The sequence below is a fragment of the Juglans regia genome, chromosome 5 (assembly GCF_001411555.2).
Source record: "Juglans regia cultivar Chandler chromosome 5, Walnut 2.0, whole genome shotgun sequence".
In the NCBI taxonomy this organism is placed as follows: domain Eukaryota; kingdom Viridiplantae; phylum Streptophyta; class Magnoliopsida; order Fagales; family Juglandaceae; genus Juglans; species Juglans regia.
In genome coordinates this window covers 21136258-21147873 of record NC_049905.1, presented here as the reverse complement: position 1 = coordinate 21147873, position 11616 = coordinate 21136258, and the positions used below count along the sequence as shown (strand labels likewise).

Sequence of the window (11616 nt, the reverse complement as noted above, 5' to 3'; positions counted from 1 at the left end):
GATCCGGAGAAAAGCAATATCAAAGACATATAATTAATTACTGTAGAAGCATAATTCACGATGCCCATTAATAAGCCGTCAATTGTAAAAGAAAAATGATAAACACACAACACTTTATACAATACTTTTTACAATAATATTTTAAAAGGAGGGATATATTTGTAAAATATCTTATAAAACTAACATCACTTTACAAAAATATTCTTATTTTATAAGATGTGTTGTGAAAAGTGTTGTTGCTTATCACTACTCATTGCAAAAATGGCTCGATCACAGGATAACTTTCGCAAAGTCTGATGTACACGTGGCGCTTGAACCGTTCCTTTCAGCTCATATATATAGTGCCGTGACATTGGCAGGCTGCTTCATAAATCCAATGGATTCGGGAGAGTCGGATAAGAAACGGATGCAAGGTGAGGATAGCGATAGCGATAGCGATCTCGGTCCCTGTGACGGAATTGATGAACGTTCCTTACCCGACGAAGAACGCGCCCTCTACAGGTCTGCAGTTGCCAAGAGCGAGGTTTGTGCCTAATTCATTCTCTTCTTCTAACTTCCTCGATCACGCCTATCTTTAATTTTGGCTTCATTCCTTCATCTCCTCCCTCAAATCGAATGATTCGTTATTTTAGGGCTTCGATGTTCCCGAAATCATCGCCGGCTACCTTTTCAATTTGATTCAACCACGCGACCTCAACACCTACTACCATGCGTTCCTCATCTACAAAGAACGTACGCAGCTTGCAATCGACGAATACAACCGTCGCTTCGCGGTTGGTTTTTTTTTTTGATATGTTGCATCGGTATTTTCTCGTATTTTCTTTATTTCAGTTTTGTTAAAATTTTTGTGCTACGGAGATGATTATATGAAGCTTACATGGATGGTAACCCTAGAATCACTTGGAAGGGAAGTCTCTAAGAATTTTTTTACAATCAAGGCTTCTTATGTGATATCAGATGTGGGACGCTTTGATTACCAATAACGACGATGATACATGATTATAAGGAGAGAAAGGAGGAGGTAGAGGTCTACCCCAAAATTGTTTCTGATCGGCAGGGATTTACCTCTAAATTTTTTTGATTAATTTTATTGGCAAGTAAATAGGCATAACCAAAGTACACAGCAAGTGTAGACGTGAAAATTCCGAAATACAAGTTAGGAACTAGAATAGGCTAAAAGCAAATCATGAAGATCATCTCCATCCAATACAAGAAACTTTTTTCCAAGTACGCAAAGAACTAAAGAGTCATGAGAGAAGAGAGAGAAAGAATCCAGTTTGTATATTTCCAGCCTTGGTTCTTAAATTAGTTGACGAAAATGTTTCTCTTCTCAATCTTGGTAAATATATGCGTAGTTATTGACTGTTTACCGTAATACACTTTACTTATAATTATGAGATCATTAATTCGTATGTAGGAGACAAATGCAAAGCTGGAGCTTGTTAAGGTTTCAAAAGTGATGGCTCACCTTTACGATAACATTAGGTATTATATAACCTTCGAGGCCAGGGACTTAGCCGATGGAGGCAAGACTAAGACCTACCAAGCTGTTGTGCGAGATGCTATACCTGAAATTTCAGTGCTGTCTTTCAGGCTAAAACCTGCTGAGTATGAGCAAGGTAAAGGAGTATTACTTTTGAAAGTGGTTGATTTAATTAATTATTTACAGCTTTGCATATGCTTAAGATGTTATTGTTTTAGTTACTTCACTCAATTAACTGAGGCACCTTTGTTGATTTGGCCTCCCCCAACTTCACAACCAACGGGACATCTTGTACTTTGATAATTTTGTTCTCCGTCAACCAATTATTGCTTTTTGGGAGCATTGTTGTTCCTTGTGGTAGTCAAGGTGAGAAGAACCTTCGGCATGACGTCAAAGAAGAAGCATTACATAATCTAAATGGGAGAATTTGTTGGGCATTGACCTCGTGTGCATGTGGGGAGGTCTATGAATGTGTTCAAAGCTAACTCCTAGTAGTTGGCTCAAGTGGTGTAAAGACCTTGGTCTTGGTGGTATGCTCCCTCCTAGGTCTAAGGTTCAAATCCTAGTGGGTGCATATCGGACTGAGGGGTTTTCCCCTTGAATTACCCTATGTGCACTTGTGGGAAACTCCTTGCCAAGGGCCTGTGCCCCTCGGGATTAGTTGGGACTCGGGATGCTGTTCCCAACTACCCGGTGCTAATTTAAAAAAAAAAACAGAGAATGTTTCCGCAGCTAACTCTTGGCTTTTAGGTCTAGCTTACTAGTTTGTGGGTTTGATTATCTTATTTTCCTTTAAAAAATCACTGAAATAACAAAACAGTACTTGTGATGAAAAATTTTATTTGCTTTGGAATTACAAGATACAAGTGTGAACTAATGCAAAAACATAGGAGTGATTGTTGTAACTCTGCTTTTCCTTGATTTTTCATAGATATTTGTGTTGGGATTCCATTTCTGCTGCTTATGTTTCATTATTTTGTTTGATTTTTGTCAAGTCGGTTCAGGAAACCATGGGAAAGAATGGATTTGGGAAGGCCATCTCGTCAATGGTTAGTATTTTTGCATCTTGAATGGATATGAGATCGATATATTTATTTTCTTTCCTCTCACATATATTTGGTCCTGAGTTTTGTGCCTTAATTTCTATATTTTTGAATGATATTTTTCTTTTCTTTGATTTCCATTTTCGCAATACAGTTTTTATTCCCAAACGATCTTGGATCTCTTAGAGCTCCTGCTCAAACTATAGGGCCTAGAGTGAGAGAGGGGTAGAGACACAGTGGGTCCCATGGCATTTAGTGACTATTGTATAGCTATTTGAGTGAATTTCTCAAGAAACATTAAATACTCAATAAATGTTGTAAGACTCACTTTGCGTGTTTATTTCTCCCCCACTCTAGGCTGAAGAGTTCAGTTCGTTCAGGAACAGCGGAGGATCCAAATCCACCTTAAAATATCAAAATTAACCTATTGCACCCTTGAATGGGAAAGGCTGACAAAAATGAATGGTAAATAAGTGATGTAGTACAAGTTTGATGGTTGGACCCAAAAGGATGGTGAACATTTATAGAGCGTGCGATGAAACGAGTAAATAATTTGTAAGGCAAGCATTGTCCTTGTCATTGTATAAGTCTTAAGCTTTCGAAGGTGGTGATGTTATGCAAATTTGAATTGGGGTAAAATTTTGAGTGAGCTGCACCGGATTACATACTACGATTAGGATTAAATGGTTGACTGCATTTGAGTATGTTGAATTGAAGGCTAATTTTGGGAAAAGGGAAAAGCCAAAGCGGATGGGAGTTTAGGTTGTCTAGATGCCAGTATATGCATCAGCATCACTTGAAAATTGATCGTGAATATTATTGATTGAATCGTTTCAAAACTCGTACTGTTATCATCGTCACTTTATGATATTTTTTGTCATTGATTTTACATGAGTGACCAATTGGTGGATATTTGAGTGTCATTTTCAGGTCATTTACTTCCTGGAGGTTGAGAAGATATTCGGAGGTGACATGCTTGGATTGGAGTTTAAGGAGGTTGTCCTCAATGGAAGAATATTACTTTGTTTTTATTTGGTTTTTGTGATATTTCAACTTTCCTTGATTTACTTAGAATTTTGTTTTCAAAATTGTTTTAAATTTACCCATGGATGGCTGCAATGTTTTCATTTATGTTTTTGACATTAATGGGTTGTTTGTTAATATGTTTTATCTTATCCATTCCTTCTTATTTCATCTCAAGCTCATTTCCTTTTCAAATATCATTTACACAAATATTTTTCAAACAAATCATTACAATTTTTCCAAACTTTCAAATGAAACAGAAAAAATAATTCAACTTTTTCAAATTTAAAAATAATATTAGAAAAATATTTTGGTATTTTTAATTCAACTCTCTCCATTTTTCAAAAAAACACTTTATATCATGTAAATACTTTATTATGTAAATAAATCTTTACTTCTTAGATGAAACAAGTCAACCCATTGCTATATTAAGAATATTTTATTGGGCTTAAATAATATTTGACGAGCTATATTGAATAAGCTCACGAATTTTTAATTATTGAGATTGATGATTTTAATAAGGTTCAATAATTACGTTAAGGCCTCTTTATTATTTATTGATTGAGTTAGACTAATTTTTAAAATTTAAAATCTGGCTATTAATTTTTTTTTTCCAGTTTTAAAATTATCACTTATTTAGGTCCTTTATACTAGGATTGTACAAAAAATCGACCAATCGACTGACACCAACTCAGACCGGCCGTCGAAGTTTAGAACTGGCTGAAATCAGTAAGGAACCGATCGATTGGCGGTGGTAAATTAACAAAATCGGTGTCGGCTGGTTCGGTTCGAGGTTTAAACCAGCCAAAATAAATAAATCGGCCAATGTCAACAACCTCTTTTTTTTAATATATATACCATTAATAAAAGACGCTGTTTCACTTATATAAGTGAAATGACGTTATTCTGCGAATCTGCTTCTTTAGTTTAAAAAAAAAAAAAGGAACGGTGTCGTTTGGCTTATGCCAAACGGCGTTGTTTCTACCTAGGGTTTAAACAACTCGTGCGTGCCCTCTACTTCTCAATGTTTTCATTCCATCTCCATTTCCGTTTTGAGCCTCAACAGACAATTCTTCCCAAGCGGCAAGCGGCCAACCCTCTCATTTGATCCTCTCCACTCTCCGACGGCGGCATCAGCAGTGGGCAGTGGCCCAGCCTTCCACATCCCTCTGGCAAACGGTGCATCCCACGCCCACAATCATTTTTTTTAGGTATGATTTTGAAGATTTTCATTTTTCAGTATAAAACTTGTATACTCTATGAGTCTAATCTTTTGTTTCAATTTTAGTGATGAAAATCTTATTACTTCGAATTTCCTGAATATATAACCTACAACAAGTTTATATATAGCCCTGATTCCCGAGTGTATAACCTTCGAATTGGAAATATATAGGTCCGTACTTCACAAGTTTTATTTAAAATAAAATCATAGTTATTTACTTATTTTTTATAAATTTGGATATTAGGTTTTGATTTTATATAGCTCCGTACTTCACAGGTTCAGAATTTTGATATTAGGTTTATAATTTATATTGTGTTGATTTTTTTTTTGCTGATTTAATATTGTGTTGGCATTTTCTTAAACCATACAGTTTTGTTATAAAATATAGATTAGAATCTTAGATTTGTGATGTTTGCCACGTTGCGAACTAGCTGCTGTGTAATTGTGTTAATTTTTCTCTTCTTTGTTTGTTTTACATGTAAGATGAATTCTTCGTCAAGTTCTAATTTAAATTAGCAGACTTTAAATTAGCAAATTTTAAATGAACTGCAAAAAGTATATTTTTAAATGTCAAACTTGGTGATCACAACTTGTCAACCACCATTTTTGTCACTATCTTCTCAGTCGATCACTAACCATGACTTGTCTTATATTTTAAACCAAATCGAACTCTCCATCACCCTTCCTATCCTCTCCATCATCCTTCCTATCTTCTCGTAACCATGACTTATCTTATCAACTACGAGCAATAAATGAGTTAAATTAAGGGACTTGCGATAATCTAAATATTCATAATGCTACATTATGAGTGAACCATCCTGATAGGTACCACACTGAGAGTCAGATCGTCTCTAAACAAAAAGTCGATTATATCTTGCCCACATAAGGGCATCGTACTTTTATTTTAGAAAGAAATACAGAGAAAAAAAAAAGTTTATAAGAGACTCATCTGGGACCTATAGCCAATTGATGATATGAAAGAGTGTGATTTTTTAGTGATCAGGAATCACGTGCCATGGCCCAAGCATCATTTTGGAAGTTGTGGAAGTCACACATCTCTTATCCAAATTGCAGAAATATTTTAAACTCTTCCACCTCTATATCTCCTACATTCAACGAAAGAAAATGGATTTCAGGAGATCAAGTGATCAACACTAATTAAAGCATATGAAAGTGCTCAATCAACAAATAAAGCATTGCCTATTCACATTAAAAGGGTACAAGAATGATTTCACTTTAATTTTCCAAATAAATTATAATGGTTAGGATGTTATATAAAATTTTGTTGAAAAATATTAAATTGGTTTAAGTAATTGTAGGAACCATTTGTATTCACCATTTACTAAATCCATCTCTTCTGGGGAGTTCCATCCTTAGATCCACTCAGATATCGCATTTTACTCTTTCTTAAATTTCCAGCAGGTACCTGCTTTGGCCTTGGAGAAGAAATTGTTTCAGATTTTGAATTTGTAGATATTTCTTTAAGAGGACTTACTAATCGAGATTTCAATTGCTGATATGTTCGTCTCATAAAGGAACATGAGACTTTTGCTGGTGCTGACATCTGGTTTGTTGTAGAAGTGGAATTGCTATTCTTGACAAAAACTTCATCAATTTTTGCGAAACAAGCATGTGGCCTATTCACAAAGGAGCAGTCCGAATCAGAAGATGGACTAGTAGCACTATCCATGTGATATAAGAGATTATCTGTCATGTGTGGATGTTGCCCGCAGTTTGAGTTTGAGTTTGAGGCAGGGAAGGAGGTTCTCCTAAGCCTTGTGAGGTGCACAACATGTTTTCATATATATATTTCGTTACAAATTCAAAACATGATGACCATCTTTTAGATATTATTCCAGATTTTGTTTTTAAAATTAAAATTATAGGGGAATTCTCTAATAAGTAGCCGTTAACAAATATTGTTGTATACTGCTCATTCCTATATGTATTGGTGATGATCACATATGCTTCTTTTTCCTAGAATGCACAACTTTTCCACAATGAATTTCAGATGTGTAGTAATTACAATTCCAATGAAGTTAATTGGTGGTGATTATCCTTTTAGTGTATATAAGGTAAGTGCATACATCTCAAAAAAAAAAAAAAAAGTCAGTGCATAATGTGATTATATCACTAAAAGTTACTTCTTTAACCATCAAGCAAAAAACAATTTAAAAAAAAAATTAAATACATGAGCTGTCAAAATGAGGGGGCAAACTCATAGGGCATACTAGCATTTTCCTTTGTATAAATGATAAATGGCTGCTGAAATTCTAATATTTTAATTTTTTTCAAAAGTAATGACTCAATTTTTCGATATAATGAGGTATTATATAACCTTGGAGACCAAGTACTTTGCCGATGGAGGCAACCAAGCTGTTGTGCGAGACGAGGTACCTAAAATTCCAGTATTGTCTTTCAGGCTAAAATCTGTTAAGGATGTGCATGGTAAATGAATATTACTTTGGAAGTGGATGGATTTAATTAATTAATTACAGCTTTGCATATGCTTAAGATGTTATTGTTTTAGTTACTTCACTCAATTTACTGAGTTTCAGTTCACCTTTGTTGATTTGGCTTCAGAGTTCAAAAACTTAGTTCAGTTCAACATACCACGTATAGAAAAGATATATTATTTTACACATCATATCAAATGTTGTGACCTTTTATCAACAATGCTAACATGCACATACAAGTATAAAATGCTATGTCACTTATTTCATTAGAAAAAATAAAGCAAAAATCTTGCATCACTTAGTACTACTTTCTGTTCTTTTATTGGATGCAACACACTATCAAAATGATTACACCAATCCCACTCTTGATATACAAGCTAAAAATATTAGAAGACCATTTGTTTTGGATAAAAGTAATAATAGCTTTATTAAGGCTAGTAAATAGGCATAACCCAAGTACACAGGATATATACGGGCGGAAACACCAAAATACAAGCTAGGAGCTAGAAAAAGCTAAACCAAAATCATGAAACTTGTCCCCAATCAATACAAGAACATTCGCCCAAAGACAAAGTTCAAATGGAAAACTATGAATTCTTCAACGAACATTATCTGTCATCAAAATACCGCTCATTCCTTTCCAACCATAAGCACCACATCAAACATAGAGGAATCATCTTCCAAATAGCAGCATTGCGATGGCTACCCATAAACCCTTTCCAACAAGCCAATAGATCCACCACCCTCTTAGGGATCACCCAAGCAATACCCGTCCTGCTGAAAATCTCATCCCAAAAGGTCTTTGCCCCCTCATAATGCAGAAATAAATGATCAACGGACTCACCATCTTTTTTATACAAGTAACACCAATCTAAGTAGATAATACCATGCTTTCTCAAATTATCCATAGTCAAGATCCTCCCAAGAGACACCAACTAGCAGAAGAAGCCACTTTACCAATAGATCCACCACCCTCTTAGGGATCACCCAAGCAATACTCGTCCTCCTGAAAATCTTATCCCAAAAGGTCTTTGCCACCTCACAATGCAGAAATAATTGATCAACGAACTCACCATCTTTTTTATACAAGTTACACCAATCTAAGCAGATAATACCATGCTTTCTTAAATTATCCATAGTCAAGATCTTCCCAAGAGACACCCACCAGCAGAAGAAGCCACTTTACTAGGCATCTTGTATCTCCAAATGCACTTCCAAGGAAATTGTTCAACACAATGGCAATTTAGCTCTTTGTAAAACGAACTGAGAAGCTGAAGTTACTAGCTGATTCCACAACAATTGTCCTCCCTTCCCCACACAATCTTCATATCATACAGCCTGCTGAAAAAATATGAAACAACTTCCCAATCATGAACGTCTCTAATAAATCTCACATTCCATTGAGGGATGTTATTAGAAAAAAATAACAGAATCAACCACTGTGGCTTCTTGATCCCTTGCAATCCTAAAGAGAATAGGGTAAGCATTTGTAAAAGCCATGTGCCCACACCAAAGATCATGCCAAAATGGTATCATATCACCTTGGTCCTCCACCCACCTTAGAAGAAACATGGTTAAGAAATTTCGCCCAACCATTCGAAATAGATTTTCACAGACCCACATTGTACGCACCTATAACTTTGTTAGAACCCCAACTCTCCCAAGTCCTCCCATATTTAACATCAATAATATTCCTCCATAATACACCTCTTTCTAAATGATATCCCCAAAGCCATTTCCCAAGAGCTTTGTTAAAAAGCCTCAAATTGCAAATCCCCAAACCTCCCCAACAAACCGATACAAAACTTTATTCCAACTCGCCAAATGGAACTTTCTTTCTTCCCCAAGACCGCCCAACAAAAAAATTCAGAAGATCCAAATCTACTAGCCACCCCAGTCGGCAAAGGAAAGAGGGATAGGAAATACGTTGGAAGATTAGACAACATACTTTAAATCAGTGTAATTCTTCTCCCTTTAGACAGATAAATAATTTTCCAACCAGCCAACCTCTCAATTTTCTCGATCACTCTATCCCAAATCGAAGACAATTTATAGGAAGCTCCCAAGGGAAGTCCAATATATCTTATAGGGAGAGATGAGATCTTGCAACCCAATAGAACTTTTAGTTAAACAAAGGGATTTCTTTCTCATTTACTCATGGCCTATGGTGTTATTCCTAAATTAAAAATTTTAGTTAAACAAAATGTCGTCGATGTCTGACAGAAATACAACATTAATATTCAATGAGGGAGTGAATGAAATTAGTCAAGTTCTAAGAGTAAGGCCATGGGAAAGCATGCAAAAAACTCACTTATATATAGCGAAAAACCAAGAATGCCTCCTAGAAAAGGTTACACATAATTAAATTCTTGCATACACATGCCTACACTTACACACCTAAATTTTTTGGAAAATGGAAATATTCTCAATATAAAGCGCTCTTAATTTCAATCAAAACATCTTTCCATCTCAAAATGAATTTTATTTAAACTTTCAATTCCATCATTTATTATACATGAACCAGTAGCATACCCGAACCGTTACTCAAGCTCACAATAGTAGAAACGCAAGCTTGACAATAATGTCTTCCAAACAAAATTAGTTGAGAATATATACACATACAAATTAACTAACAATTACAAATGTTGCAATATTGTCGTGCATTCAAACTACTATTGGACACGAGTTCCATAAATTATGTTCTTTTTTTTATCTGATAGATTAGAGAATCGACTTTCGTGTCACTTTTCTATATCCGCCAATACCACAACTCGGTCCCCACAACCCATAGACTTTTTTTTTATCAACCAATAATTCTTTCCATACATTCTTCTTCCGTTTTAGATTTGCTAGGAAATATATACACTTTTAAAGTATAATCATTTTTCTTTCTAATTCCATTGGTTTGGATCCACTCAAATCCTTCTCACTCTCTTCTTCTTTGCAACAATCAATAAACTTATGGAAAGAAATATCTCATAAATCTTCTTCCGAGTACTTGCTTTTTATTACGGCGGCAATAACTTCCATAGCTATAACTGCCCAAGAACAATCTAAAAAGATAAGTAATAATAAAATAGTTAAGGCATTAAATTTATTTTTTTCCAAAGATATAACTTCAAACAAAATGAATGAATAATTAAAATCAAGTGAATAAACGACCAATTCTTGACCCTTGCAATATGCATATTTATTACATTTATCTACTAATTAAATTCACAAAAGCACAAAACCGTGTAAATTAAAAAATATCATGTGTTTTTTTTTTAAATATCCTAGCAAATACGTGCATTAAATGACTTTCTATTTATTGCATCAACAATGCTAATATACAAGTAGAAAATAGTGATTAATACTACATTAATTGCTCATTTCAGAACAGCAAATTTTTTCCATCAATTACTTATCATGATCGTCTGCCTTGTGACGGGCTGCAACTGAGGCACTCTTCTAGATAGAGAGAGGTGTACTCTTCTAGATCTGCCAGTTGGATCAACTTCAACAAACTTGGAGTAATCCGATTCAGGATGTGCAAGACCATTTACCTAGGCAACGTAATCTGGATCAACTTCAACAAACTCGACGGAACAAGGAGGTGAGAAGAGAGAGAGAGAGAGAGAGAGAGAGAGAGAGGCAGTTTGTTATGGTTCTGACAGAAGCAACTAGAAGAAGAAGAAGAGAAGAGCAACTCGAAGTGCAAAGGGGTCTGGAGCTGTCGAACTAATATGAGAAGTGAAGGAAACGTGTACTGCTTTATGTATTAGCTAGGGTGCTACGCACCGTTTAAATAAATGTCAGTAGAGTTGTAAAACACAACCGTTTGGAAGTGTCTTCCAAACGGTGCGTTCAAGCTGTCACCTATTAGCTAGTGATAGTGGTAATTTTAATTTGTTTCAATTCTGTTAGGGTGCAGCATACTAAGGCAAGGAGAGGAATGAGTGTGAGGCATCTTGGGAAGATTGTGGAAGTTGAATTTTTGTAAGGAGGTTTGGGAGCCCTCGAAGTCACTCCCGTAGCAATTCATAGTGTAATTTCCTTTTAGCAATTTGACAAACAACTGGTGTGCATTCTACTTGTTCATTGCAACAACCATATTCCCTGTTTCCCATCACCTTCCTTTGATACATCAGCCATTCACAAGCAGGTTCATAACAAGTGGTATCTAGAGCTGACGATCTATGGAGGACAAACTATTTTTCGAGTAGCAACAAGAGGCCTTACAGCGGCGGGTAGGCGCTAATGAAAAGAGTCTTGAGGGGTTTAATAACAACTTTAACAACTTGATAGATATGATGCTTCATTGGTTGTTAAGGCAGAACAATATTACTAATCGGTACGATGTTATGGAAAAATTAATGAGATTAAAGGTTAGGAAACGGAGGTCAGTAG

The 11616-nt window shown here is 35.4% G+C and overlaps 1 protein-coding gene and 1 long non-coding RNA gene across 3 annotated transcripts; both read left to right on the top strand.

The window, feature by feature from the left end:
• The first annotated feature begins 258 nt into the window (after window positions 1-258).
• On the top strand, window positions 259-3657 carry LOC109013749. Of its 2 annotated transcripts, none has more exons than XM_035690164.1 (5): window positions 259-523; window positions 633-773; window positions 1418-1619; window positions 2488-2532; window positions 3457-3657. In XM_035690164.1, exons 1-5 carry the CDS (start codon window positions 377-379, stop codon window positions 3477-3479), a joined length of 558 nt encoding a protein of 185 aa, XP_035546057.1. In that variant the 5' UTR covers window positions 259-376; the 3' UTR covers window positions 3480-3657. The 2 variants fall into 2 exon arrangements, with proteins under 2 accessions (XP_035546057.1, XP_035546056.1); XM_035690163.1 differs by having other exon boundaries at window positions 362-523; window positions 2479-2532.
• A 490-nt stretch (window positions 3658-4147) lies between these two features.
• Window positions 4148-11272, top strand: LOC109013753. Its single transcript, XR_001999625.2, has 3 exons — window positions 4148-4760; window positions 6194-6554; window positions 10605-11272. It is a non-coding gene; the product is annotated as an uncharacterized LOC109013753 (long non-coding RNA).
• The last annotated feature ends 344 nt before the right edge of the window (window positions 11273-11616 follow it).

Excerpts from the sequence above, each read along its gene's own strand:
- LOC109013749 (XM_035690163.1), top strand. The coding sequence starts at position 377 with ATGGATTCGGGAGAGTCGGATAAGAAACGGATGCAAGGTGAGGATAGC. Across the intron at positions 1,620-2,478 it reads ACCTGCTGAGTATGAGCAAG|TCGGTTCAGGAAACCATGGG; the intron begins GTAAAGGAGTAT and ends ATTTTTGTCAAG. Across the intron at positions 2,533-3,456 it reads GGAAGGCCATCTCGTCAATG|GTCATTTACTTCCTGGAGGT; the intron begins GTTAGTATTTTT and ends TGTCATTTTCAG.